The 12,610-nt window shown below is 51.0% G+C and overlaps 2 protein-coding genes across 2 annotated transcripts; one reads left to right on the top strand and one right to left on the bottom strand.

The window, feature by feature from the left end:
* Positions 1 to 2,821: 2,821 nt before the first annotated feature.
* On the bottom strand, positions 2,822 to 4,244 carry sun1 (SUN family protein UTH1; the record flags this gene model as incomplete). Its single annotated transcript, XM_020203570.1, has 3 exons — positions 2,822 to 2,863; positions 2,939 to 3,315; positions 3,374 to 4,244. 3 exons carry the CDS (start codon positions 4,242 to 4,244, stop codon positions 2,822 to 2,824), a joined length of 1,290 nt encoding a protein of 429 aa, XP_020056061.1.
* Positions 4,245 to 10,955: 6,711 nt separating this feature from the next.
* On the top strand, positions 10,956 to 12,513 carry ASPACDRAFT_119385 (uncharacterized protein). Its single transcript, XM_020196245.1, has 2 exons — positions 10,956 to 11,101; positions 11,192 to 12,513. The coding sequence occupies exons 1-2, from the start codon at positions 11,033 to 11,035 to the stop codon at positions 12,326 to 12,328; spliced, it is 1,206 nt and encodes a 401-aa protein (XP_020056060.1). The 5' UTR covers positions 10,956 to 11,032; the 3' UTR covers positions 12,329 to 12,513.
* Positions 12,514 to 12,610: the final 97 nt, after the last annotated feature.

The following is a 12,610-nucleotide window of genomic DNA, read 5'->3' as shown; positions in this document are numbered from 1 at the left end:
GTTGGCAGACTTGTCCTTCGCGTCGTACACGTCTGGGACGAAGCTAAAGTAATTAAGATTATGGTCACTCGAGAAGCTGCAGAGGGATTGAGTTAAAGATCCCACAGATCAATTGGAGACCTATCTGATCGCGTCGAGGACAAGTAGGAGGAGCAGGAGGAGGGAGGGGGGGGGGGGGGTCTCTATGTTCTATAGGAGTGGAAGATAGCGATTGGGAGAGACGTGACGAGTTGGTTTCGTGCAGACCAGACCAGAAGGAAAGTAGTTGACTAGACGCGGAGACAGAAGCGTGTCAAGGACGAGCAAAGGAAGGGAAGGAGCACTGAGGGTTCATCTGCCCCAAGACGAAAGGGTCCAGGGAGGTTGGGTCAGGCTTCGAGGAGGAGGAGGGAGGACGGGGGGTTGAGCACAAAGCACAAAATGTTTCGACCGTAGGGGGAAAAACGAGAAACATTGAAGAAAAGGGTGAAAGGATGTGTGGTGTGTGGTGTGCGGTGGAATGTCTGCCCCGGAACGGAGCGTCTCGTCCTTCCAGCGCGGAAATGCACGCTTACAGTCCGAGACGCGTTCGATAGGCGCCGGGCGAGAGTCTCAGAGCTCCACCCCCGAGCCTCGCGCAGCAGCAGCAGCAGCCTCGAACGAATTGCATTGACAGCGCATGGTTGGTATTTATAAATGGGGGAAGAACAGGGAGAAAGAGTGGCCAGGCCCAGAAATGACAATGGCCTGCATTTAGTTTGTCTGTCACTCTCTCTCTCTTTAGATTCAGAACACTCTGAGTTTTGTTGTTGATTTGTTTCAAGGCAAGGGATGGGCCTGAGTTGGGAGCCTCGACACCCCAGGCAGTCAAGGCGCGTCGCTCACTCGAACCAGATAACGCGTGGCACGTGATAGTGTGTCACGTGAACGCGTGGCGCCTTGCCTCGTCGGTGGCACGCTAGTCTGCCTCCGGACTAGTCATGCCAAGTCCCGGGGTGGCTGTCTGTCAGTCACTGAATTATTGATGACCTCAACAGTCATTGAACATAGTTAAGCACTGCACCCTTAAGTCCAAGCTGGAGCATACCTGATCCAATCCAACCTTGACGTCTTGCACAACTCCCTGACTTGTACTAAAACCTGCTTGCGCCTCCGCTGATCACCCTCCAGCCTCCGGTCCCAACTTTAGGAAAAGTGAAGATGATGTGAGGCATGATGGTGCTTCCATCTCTTCACATTTCAATGACGAAAATAAAAAAAATGACTGCCGACGTATCTTTGCCCCAACCATATGAACTTTTCCCAGCCCCCCTCTTCCCTCTTACCAACCATCATCCAACCTTCCACAAGCACCTGAAAACGACATGGTCTCTCCTTCGCCCTTAGATTCCAGCCCAATGCTCAATGGCATTGAAGTACCCCGTTCACCCCAGCTCTGTATCCCGAGCTCACCACCCAGCCCGAGGAGCAGATGCACATGCAAAGTACACTCACTCACTCACTCACCGCATGCGCCTACTAGCCCAACACCACCTAGTCGTGCTTGTTACTCGATAGTACGCAACCTGGAAACTCCCACCATGGCCAGAGTTGGCCATTCAAACGATTGCTCTCTCTTTGGAGCGAATGCACAATTCGCCCCTTCAACCAGCAAATCCCAAAGAAAAAAAAAAAAAAAAAAAAAAAAAACACCCACCCAACCTGATAAGATACAGCACAAAACACACGCAAAGAAAAGACCCCGATAGAAGTACTCGTACGAAAAACCCACACCGACAGACCACACAGTGGCACACATACCCAGCCTCCCCAAGATCGGGGAGGGGATCCACTCATGCAATGCACATTCCAGAACATTTTAAGACTAGATCCAGTCGACCGTGCATGACACAGGTGGAGATGCCGCCGGGGGAATGTGATGTACACATAGGCTTAGACGTTTATCTGTCCAATCTCCATCGGCCACTGAAGACACCAAGAAAAAAACCTTCAAGCCTTTTTCAACCATTGATTGATCTTGTCTTCTTGCCATGGCGTCGGATTTATCTTTTGTTGAATCGGCCGAAGATCCACCGAGCAAGGTTTTTTAATAGAGTTTCGAATTTCTAGAACTTGGTGGTCGGCGTCAAGGTCCGTCGTGGTAGGTGGATGCTGCTGCTGCTGGATGGGGGCCCAGAATGGAGTGGGCACTGCAGCAATACATGCCGATATCCGGTCCCCCAAGCCCCGAGGAGATATCCACATAGTCTTCAAGCAATCGGTAGGGAATGCAGTGAACAGTAGCCGAAGTGGCAAGAGTAGACCAGTCGAGCCGTCTTGCTCACTGGTAAATCTTGTTCAATGTTCAAAGGCAATTTCTAAAGGAAAAGAACGGGAATAACACTTGCATAGCTTTGAAAATCATCAAAGTGAATTAGTGGGTCATTTCGATCTGAACAACATGAAAAAGAAGTGGCACTACTGTACAGGATATCGCTAAATTACATCCCATCCTCCACAGAAAGATGAGAAGAAACTCCGCGGTGATCAAATGGGAAAATCAGTGTTAACTTCAGTGTCGAGAAAAGTAAAAAAGCTAACCACAATCGCCCCCCAAACAAAGGAAGGGTGACGTTACAAATGTGACAGGTGTTGCAAGCTTTTCCACGTCACATAAGTATGAAATACTAAGATACACGAAGAAAGCAAGCACACTGAAAGGTGAATCATGATCAAGGGCGGAACAGAGGCATGAAAAAAAAGGTCTTCTATTTGCAATTGTGCCTTTGTCGGGATACGGAAAGGCCGTGGGAAGCCGGAGCCGGCATTTGACGACAGAGGCTACCACGGAGAATTATCTACTTTAGTAGAAGACATAGGTGGCGGAGCCCGAGACGACCTCGACCTGCGGGTAAAATTAACAATCAGGCCAGGGACTTCCAAGGGGAACGGAACAAAGCAAGGGCTGGGGAACACTCACAGTGCAGCCGGAGTCGTTGGAGCCGGACTCGGAATAGAAAACACCATCCTCATACTTGCAAGAACCGCTCAGGTTGTCACCCTTGATCTTGACATTGTAGTCAAGCTTCTCGGTAGTGGTGGGGCTGTTCTGGAAGATGGACAGCCACTTGCCGTCATTGACACCAACACCAAGGTTGATAGGGGCCCAGTTGCCGATGGCCGCAGTGCCGTTACCCCACTGGCAGCCCTCCTCGGTGGAAACACCCTTGGGGTTAACGTAGTACTGAGCAGAGGTAATCTTGCCCTCCCACTTGTAGTAGGTCTCGCCGTCAGGGCAAGTCAGGGGCTGGAGCGTGTTGTCGCCAAGGTGAAGAGGGATGGTCTCGGACTCGGTACCTATTGATTTGTAAGTAAGCAGCTGTCCAGGTACTGTGGGCTGGTGCAAGACACTTACCAGGATAATCAGTACGGCAAACAGCAACACTCTCGCCGAGCGTGTTCTGGACGTGGACACCGCCAGTACCCTCAATGCAAAGCTTCTTGGACAAGGAAGTGTTGGTAAGGTAGAGCTTGCCGTTCTTGCACTGGATACCACCAACGGACTGTCCGGTAGATCCCTGGGTGCTGGGCCACTGGGACTTCTGATAACCCGCGGGGCAGGCGTAAGAGCACATGGCGCCGCTGGTGCAGCTATCACCGGAGACACCAGTGGTGATCTCGGTCACGACGCTGCCGGAGATCGTGACGTACTGGATACCGGACCAGCCGCCAAGTCCGAGGTAGTCGAGGGCGACAGCACCGTAGTCGGAGGGGAAGGTGTCGCAGTCCAATTCTCCATCAGGGAAGTCCGCATCCAAGCCGGTGGCAGTGGAAGAGCTAGAACTGCTGGCAGAGCTGGAAGAAGCGGAGCTGGAAGCAGCGACGGTGGAAGAGTAAGCGCTGCTGCTGGAGCTCCAAGAGCTGCTGGAGGAAGTGGCCTTAGCGACAGCGACTTCAACGAACTCGGCAACGGAGCTGAGAGCAGGAGCCGCGGTGGTGGAAGTGGAAGTCGAGGCAGCGGTAGTCGAAGAGCTGCTAGCGCCGTTGCAAACATCAGGAACGTCCTGACCAGAGGCCCAGGTCAAGGTCTTGTCGGCGATACCCTTGCAGACTTCCTCGAGAGTGATAGTCTTGCCGTCGAGAACATAAGTGACCACAGTAGGACCAGCAACGGTGACAACCTCGGACTCAGGGTTGCGCTTATGATGGTGGCGGTGCTGGTGGTGGTGCTGAGCAGCCACCAAGGAGGCCGTGGCCAAGCTAACAGCAACGGCGTTCAACTTCATTGTTGTAGTTTTGTGTGTTGCACAAGTGCACAGCGGGGTATCGTGTTAGAAAATCGATGAACTCTGTATATACCAATAAAGAATATCACATTAGTATGTTCGTCAAACGATCATCGATGGTCACGTCCAGTCAATTTCCTGTGCCAGGCATGGGGATCGCCTTGATCACCGCCTTTCACCAGGCATATTAGGGATCATGAAGACCCGCGATGCGACTCATTAAGTGGAGTGTCATGCGGCTTCAGCCCACGTCGCGCGAGCACTCACTCATGAACATGCGGGTCATGGGGGAGGGAGTGTAGTATAACAATGAACAGTGGTAACCTACCGCAACGTCACGGCAAACCAGTCGCGCGCTCTGGACAGAAAGTAACAAATCTGTACACGAATCGAAGGTGCAGCGATTGAATATGAGAGGGTCAAGGAGTGGAAAGTGAGAAGAAAAGGAGGTTCCCGAAAAGAGCGTGCGAGAGAGAAGCTAGTCCCTCTGGTCGGACAGGAAGTTCTCGCGTGGGTAACAGGCGAAAGCCGGAGGGGAAAATGAAACGCTCAGGGAAGGCGAAGAAATTGAGGAGGGTCGCGAAGAGGGAGGAAGAGGAGAGAAAAGGGAACCGGAAGGGGAGATGAAGGGCAGGTGAAAGTACGGTAGAGAGAGTAGGTAAGCGGTTAGATCGATCCAGTTGGACCAGGGGGTGAGAATGGAAAAAGGAAAGGAGGGGGACAACAAGACACTAAAGCGTGCGCGCAGGCCTTTTTTTTTCCTTCCAGGGGTTAAACTAAATGCAAAAGAGTGTAGTGGTGTGTGGCACTTTGGCCGTGGAGAAGAGAGGAGAGAAAGTGTGGACAGACCAAAAGAAAGGCAATAATATTACACTTGTCGGCCATCGTTGGTGATAATAATAATGGGGGGATAAAAAAGAAAAATAATATTAATACTAGGGGGCCCACATGGTTAGTGTCCGGTCATGATTCAGTACTCGGATATTACATTTCCAGTATTTGGACTGTATTCAATTTTGATTGTGATCTCTGGCTATCATATTACTTAGTATGATCATAGGTACAGTACCTATAATTCATCTTTATACAAAAAGTCGTTTAGATAAGGTGGACAGAGATCTCAAGAATGTATAAGGCACATTCCGGTATGTGCCTTCCCCCTGATGACAGGAGACCGGAAACCCCCCAAGATCCCACAAGAATTTGACATTCTACACCTTGAGTTGCCTTCAGACAACAAATAGGGGGCGGTAAATAGAAAACTCTCCTCTCACCCAAGCCAAGTCCGCCAGGATCAGCTCGCTCAAAGAAAGACCACCCACAAGGCAACGTGAAGCCAGGAAGTGGGGATTTGGGGAGAGGGGCCAGGTTCCATACTAGAATAACACTCACAGCCCAGCCAATGTGTTTCTCTTCTGTTTCTCTTTCCTTTGAGAAGAGAGCCAAGACTCGGAGTGACTGTCTGGAACAAATCCAACAGTGTTGAGTAACCGAACTTGGGGAGGATTCGCAGGCCGGGCATTAAATCCTTGCCTATTTTTCTTCCACCGCCAGCATGTTTGGAGCTTTCCTGTTCCTGACACTCTTTTGCTTGGCGGTTACCGAAATTAATTAAACCTCCCAGCCAATTGAGGGTGAGATTCGGCCCTCAGCCGGTGGAACCAGACTTTGTCCCCATTCAGGCACACCAATCACCGGCTGAGGCGCTGCCGAACCATTGCCACAAATCGGCCTACCATGGCAATGTCTCATGTCCGATCTTAATGTTGGCCTGCATTAGTGGGCGCAGTCGGCCTGGCGGCAGGAAAACTGAAAGGGAAGATCAAGAAAGTGTTATTCAACAAGTCAGACATCCAGGACAGCAACAACAAAATCAACATCAACACAGTTGCACTGCCTTATGTGTTGTTCTTAGGTTGTTGTTCATTGTACTGTACCAGCCAGGGTCCATATCATCAAATACTTCTCATAGCTGGCAGGCACAAAGCGCTTCGGGTAGTGATGTAACCCCTCTCCAGTATTCTGGATCTTCAACTGTTTCAGCCTTCGGCAAACCCCAACCTTCAGTATTTGTTCTGTAACGCATTACCCATGACCACCTTCGTACTCTCAACTCTTTCAGAGCCAAGCAAGTTTAAACCACCTACTTGATGGATCTGCACAGTGCGCGAGTCTGGCCGAAAAGGGGCCCTCTGATATTTTTAACCCTTTCGCAAGCCGACCCTTAAGCCCTTCTGCTCGGCTCGGTATTATAGCCTCCAGCCTATCTGCGGAACCCCTGCAGCCGTTGTTAAACACCCTGCAAGTGAGATGATCAGGATCCCTGGCGACCGATCCGAGGCACTTTACATGTCATACGTTAAGATCGTCAACAACACCAAGTGGCTGAAAATAAGTATAATTCCCCATCTATAGTAGCTAACAAGTATACTTCACGGCATTGCTCTAAGACATTGTTGATGTCCTCTATGATGATGAGTAGGTATATTCGGGGGCAGCTTCATGCGACTCGGTAAGGGAGACAGATTGCTCTCTCTTCATACTTATGAGATGATTGCAAGTCTGTTGGCGTAGGCAGTGTCTCGGTCGCAGTTTCGGGTGCTTGCCTGGTTATACTGTCGTATTCGAATGCAGGTCCATTGCTACTCTAAACAAATATAGCTTGACGCTACGACCTGTCATTTGGGCGCCTGGTCTGCGCCTCAGGTCTGGCACGACGATGATAAGCGACGATGTCAGATCTCCCTTGATGCATATGTAGCCTGGGAGGCTGCTGGCCTACATTTGCTAGGTCATGGGAGATTCATCGGCTGCTCTGGAGACAATTCTGACGCTAGAACTACATTCCATGCGCCTTTACAGTCTACCGTGATCCATAGACGTGCAGTTGCCGGGCGCACAATTATAGCAAGCCATTTCCTATACTCCTCATCTAGACACGCATTCCTTGTCATGAGATTCTAGATTCTGTAACATCCTCTGATGCGCTTAGAGCAGTAGGTGGCCATCTGAGCCAAACCCGACCGGTGATGACGAATGTTGGTCCACTAGGCAATAACCTAATTTGCAGACGTTGATCATCATAATAAGCTTACAAGGAAAGAGCGCCAGTGAGTGTGACATGTTTATCTCGTCTGGCTGTTGTGATCTTTTTCGCTGTTATGTCAACTGATATCGGATCGAGATGCTTATGACAAGTGCGGGGTACCCCGGTAATACAAACACTGTTATCCTTGTTCAGGCTTCTGACTACAGAAAGACGGACAACGACATCAGACCCATGCTTATTTTGATCTCTGTTACAGACTCGACTACTTGTGCATGTACCAAGCATGTTTTCAACAGTGACCAGATCACTCGGCTTAAGTGCTTTATCTCGTCCACGCAATAGAAGCTTATCAGAAGATATATCTCGGCGGCAAGCTCTTTTGCTCGATGAGGGCGGGTCTTTCACACCAGCGCACCAAAGATACAAATACTGTATGAGTCTCTATCCTGAGCCAATGAGGAGTCACTCCTTAAGCCATACCAGCTGTACCAATGCTGCACATTACTGCTATCTGCAAACATTTTACAGATGGCTCATCACTGCACAGTACCTGCATAACAAGGCAGATTTCATATCCAGGAAAATGCGCAAGCTCCCGAGCCAGCAAAGCACGACGCAATTCGCCTAACAAGCCTGGCCTCCTGTTTGAGTTTAACAATACGACCAAGGCCGCCTCTTTTTTAGCCCCTTTGCCCCCAAAGCCGTCCTTACAACACAACAACTCCCCAGCTACCACGCATTAGGGGTCCGAGCTGACGAGATCGCTGGGGAGTTGCACGATATTTAGCTGGACCCTGAACACGTTCATCAGACACAACCAACATAGCATAACTGTTACAATTCGCCGTATGTTAAAGGAGGTTGACTTTTGATACAATCTTATTCCCCTTCCGTCGACAACATCGTCCCTGTGTCCTACAGATTCCTGCCAGGAAGGAGACTCTCGCATCGCGCCTTAGCCTAAAGCTTGGCAACCAGAGGCTACATCAAGGATGACTCATTAGGGGCTATACATGGAGTATAATGTGCCGGTTACCACGGAGTTCTGTCTCCCCAGGGGCACTCGCTGATAGCAACCTACGGGCTTGCGTGGCTTCACCGGGAATTTGACGTGGGTTGTCTGATGCCAAGCAGTCTGCAGAGGTTGACCGCGTGGTTGCTTATTCCCCATATTCTCCTCGGCCTGCCCGTTCTCCGCTCAATTTACGGAGGGTTGGAGCCGATAAAGTCAATAGTTTGGGTGGAGAGAGGGTGTTGGCAGTTGAGTTCGTGTTAAATGACGAACAGCCTACCGAATTGTCTTTGGCCAAAGAGCAGGGCCAGAAGGCTACTAAGGTATAGGGGGAGAGATAAAAGCCCCGAGGTGAGTGGAGATGGGGTGGGGGGGGAGGGGGAAAGACCGAAAGAAAAGCATCCAACCGAGACTTGGTTAGCTTGATTTTCCACCGGCGGGGACCAATCTCCCAGATACAGCAATCGTACCTTACTTCAAACCAACGCACTAACCGGGCTGCAGGGAGCGCTAAAACAAACCTAAGTTGAAGGATGGGGTCACACTACGCCTAACCGGGTATATTGTGAGGGGCACAGGCGTGGGAGTTATTTCCACGCATGCTCGCTCTCTCGTGCCATATCTGAGCTAGTTACTACTAGACTAGAGGCCTGTTGAACTCATTGCTGACTCAATAATTTAGCCCCATAACTAACTAGTCGCCGTTGCCCTCTTGTCCAAGGCAGACAGACTATTAGACCTCGGAAAGTAAGCTAATCCCCACGACCAACTCAGCTATTGACGTGGACTTGACCATCAGTGTGTGGTACAGGAAATGATTCTCCAAGCTCTCAGCCTATTGAAGTATTCGAAGAGAGCACTAGCATTGAAGCATTGAAGTTTAAGCTCAAACTCACTTATCATTCGAATCAGGTTGCTTTGAGGATGGATGTAAACAGACGGTCATAGTTGTTGGAGCGGCACCCGAGACCCGTAGGGAAAATCTTAATCCGCGGTAGCATCACGCATTATTGTTTCAGGCACCGATGACATCGGTTTAGTCCTATCATCGTCTATCTGTGCCTGAATCACCGACCCCTCTCCTATCTACCTCACGACCTTCTCTCTGTTGTTCCACCAACTGTCTCATGTGCCGGCGACAAGTCGACTGCTCTGTTTTAACGCAATTTGCATTGGCCCCATCCGGAGAATTGGGCGGGCGACCAACCGGACGAACGATGAGCACTGTTAAGCAACGCTATCCCATTGTTACCCGTAGCCTGCCAGTGCGTAGCCAATCTAGTTGTAGTCTCCGTAGTTAGTAATCGGATCAAGTACGGAGTAGAAGACGGGAAATGGACATTCGATCCCCTAACCACTAGAATATTAACTTAGAGGTTACTATCAGCTACACCAACCGAACCAATGGCCAGACATATTCGAAAAGAGGGTCGGTCGGTCATGTGGCTTGTGCTCGGTTCTGGTCCATTGCCAAGCGGAATGTTATGCCTCCTTTTTCTTTCTTTTTTTCTTCTTCTTGCGTGTACAAGAACTCTCTGCAGGTTGCAGAGATACTCCGAGACCAGTCCCTGTTTCCTCTCGCTGCAATAATCCACATGGTCAATGCGCATGGGTTGACTTACCTATCACTATACTGACTATTTGCTCATGATATTCGATTGCCCAAGACTGTCTGGACATATTCGTCGTTTATTAAACCAATATCCAGCATATGGCATCATTCGTCCCGGTTGTCTTTTCCCTCACCGCTAACTGACCTGCCTTTACAGTTGTCTCTTTCTCTGACCGGGCATCCTTCGTTACGGTCGTGTGCGATGCAAGTTCGCTGGCTCTGACCAACTCAATTTCTGGTGATACTGAAACCAGTCGGGTTTCTATTCGAGACCTTCTTGAGAAACCTTTTCCAAGATTTTAATTACCGAAGCATCATTTTGGCTCTGGTTAGTCTTTCAGTCCCTGAGACTCAGTAGTCCCACAGCTATTTGCTTGTCTTCTGCGCAGTTTCTAATGAACAAGAGTGATTATCCATCCCTGGCTGGTGCGCGGGTGGAGGACGCGCATATCCGGAGACCCTTGACAATACTCCTAGGATGAAACATGCAAGGGACTGGCCGCATATTGTGAAGAGTAGCCCGTGAAGCATCACGTTTCCATCACCCAGGGCCTGCGTGGTCTTCGGGGATTGGGACTCCTCGTCACCTCGTGGCCTTGAACAAGGCAAGTGGGCATGGGGAAGCATTGGCTTGGTGTCGAAAAACCCAATAGCTTAGAGCCACGCCCCTGCGTAAGCCGTCAACTCGATCCCATATAGATAATCGTAAATGACTGGACCGGGCCGCCAAGCTCATCTTACAGACCGTCTCTTCATCATTCCACTGTGTCACGGACGGGTGGGGGGCAAAGTATCCGGAGATAGCCAGCACTCGCGTTGTTGCACTTCTCACATGTGACTCACTTGCTTTTTGACGAGATTCCTGACATGCCATTGCAATCGCGGCCTGTAGTTTCAGACGAGAAAAGACAAACCTCTGCTCATGTGATTTCCACGAGCATATACGAAATCACATGACCCAGGGAGCAACGATGCCTGACTAAGCGTGCTCGCCCACCGCCAAGACCGGCAATAAAGTGGCTACCGCCTTCCCATGAATTTTTTTTATCATCAGATTATCGCGGAAGTCGAGCCCTATCAGATTCTTGCAACATTTTCATATCATCACCGCAAAAATGGGGTCTTCCACAGCTTTGACGACTAAGGCGACCTCCGGCACTCCCTACCAGCTCGATAAGAGCCAGGTACGTAACACAGCTCATGCGCTGTCGAGACACCTCACATACAGCGGAGAGAACCTTCAACAATTCGCTAACGATGAGCATTTGTAACAGGTCTCGCGAGCATCCGAAGCACTCCTGCGCCACATTAAGACGACGCAGGCGGAGAAAGAAAAGAATGCGACCAAGAAGACGCTGATTGGCGACAACGACGAGGACTCCGATGGTGAGCAGACGGTCAAGAACGAGGCCGTGTGGCTCGTCCTCACGACCAAGAAGCACGTGGTCGACAAGAACCGCCTGAAGCCCGGCAAGATCCCGATCCCCCACTCGCTCAACACCAAGTCCTCGCTCAGCGTCTGCCTGATCACCGCGGACCCGCAGCGCGCGGCCAAGAACATCGTCGCCGACCCGTCCTTCCCCGCGCACCTGACCAACAGCATCGACAAGGTCATCGGATACAACAAGCTGAAGGCCCGCTACGACAGCTTCGAGAAATGCCGCCAGCTGCTCGCGGAGCACGACGTCTTCCTGGCCGACGACCGCATCATCATGCGCCTGGTCCAGACCCTCGGCAAGACCTTCTACAAGTCAAGCAAGCGACCCATCCCCGTCCGCATCGCCGCGATCGAGAAGGTCGACGGCAAGCGGGTCAAGAAGGACGCCAAGGCGAAGAAGAGCAAGGACGAAGGCAGCGCCTTCGCCGCCCCCGAGATCGTCGCCCGGGAGATTGAGCGCGCGCTGCACTGCGCCCCCGTGCAGCTCGCCCCGGCGACCACGGCCGCCATCCGCGTCGGTGCGTCCAACTTCACCGCCGAGCAGCTCGCCGAGAACATCGACGCGGTCGTCACGGGCCTGACGGAGAAGTACGTGACGAAGGGATGGCGGAACCTCAAGGCGATCCACATCAAGGGCGCCAACACCATGGCCATGCCCATCTGGCTGGCCAGCGAGCTGTGGCTTGAGGACGATGACGTGGTCGAGGAGGATACTGAGGAGGCGACCAAGGCCGTTGCCGGCGGCAAGAAGCGCAAGCAGATCAGCGCGGGCGATGAGGAGAAGCAGCAGCAGATCGAGGCTCCCAAGAAGACCAAGAAGGCCAAGTCCGCTGAGGACGACGAGGATGCCGTGACGCTGGCGGCGAGGAAAGAGAAGCTCCAGAAGCAGAAGGCTAAGGCGCTGGAAGATGGCGCGGCGCCTACGAAAGCCGAGGCTGGCGCTGGCAAGAAGAAGAGAAAGTCGACCTCATAAAATCGTCCTATGCTTCGAACTCTTACTCAATCAAGTCTATACCTCCGGTGTTGTTTTGATTTCCACGGATTTGTATCTGAATAAGCAATGGGTTGTTCTTGTCTACCGGCGCTGTTTTTTTCTGTTTCGCGTTGTCTTCAATCTTCCTCCATCTCTAGATTTGGAGTTTTAAGTTTTTTTTTTTTCTATCATATCAGGGCGTGTACCTCAATACCCCTTGGACGAATAAAAAGCAAAAGTTCTGTACATCTTACGGAGTAAACTGAATTACGACATATGATT

This window comes from Aspergillus aculeatus (genome assembly GCF_001890905.1).
Source record: "Aspergillus aculeatus ATCC 16872 unplaced genomic scaffold ASPACscaffold_8, whole genome shotgun sequence".
Taxonomy (NCBI): Eukaryota; Fungi; Ascomycota; class Eurotiomycetes; order Eurotiales; family Aspergillaceae; genus Aspergillus; species Aspergillus aculeatus.
The sequence above is the reverse complement of the archived record's forward strand: the minus strand, read 5'-3'. Positions and strand labels throughout refer to the sequence as shown.

Bases quoted from the DNA above. Each gene is read 5' to 3' on its own strand.
- ASPACDRAFT_119385 (XM_020196245.1), top strand. From the start codon at position 11,033: ATGGGGTCTTCCACAGCTTTGACGACTAAGGCGACCTCCGGCACTCCC. The intron at 11,102-11,191 runs GTACGTAACACA...CATTTGTAACAG, and splicing joins ACCAGCTCGATAAGAGCCAG to GTCTCGCGAGCATCCGAAGC.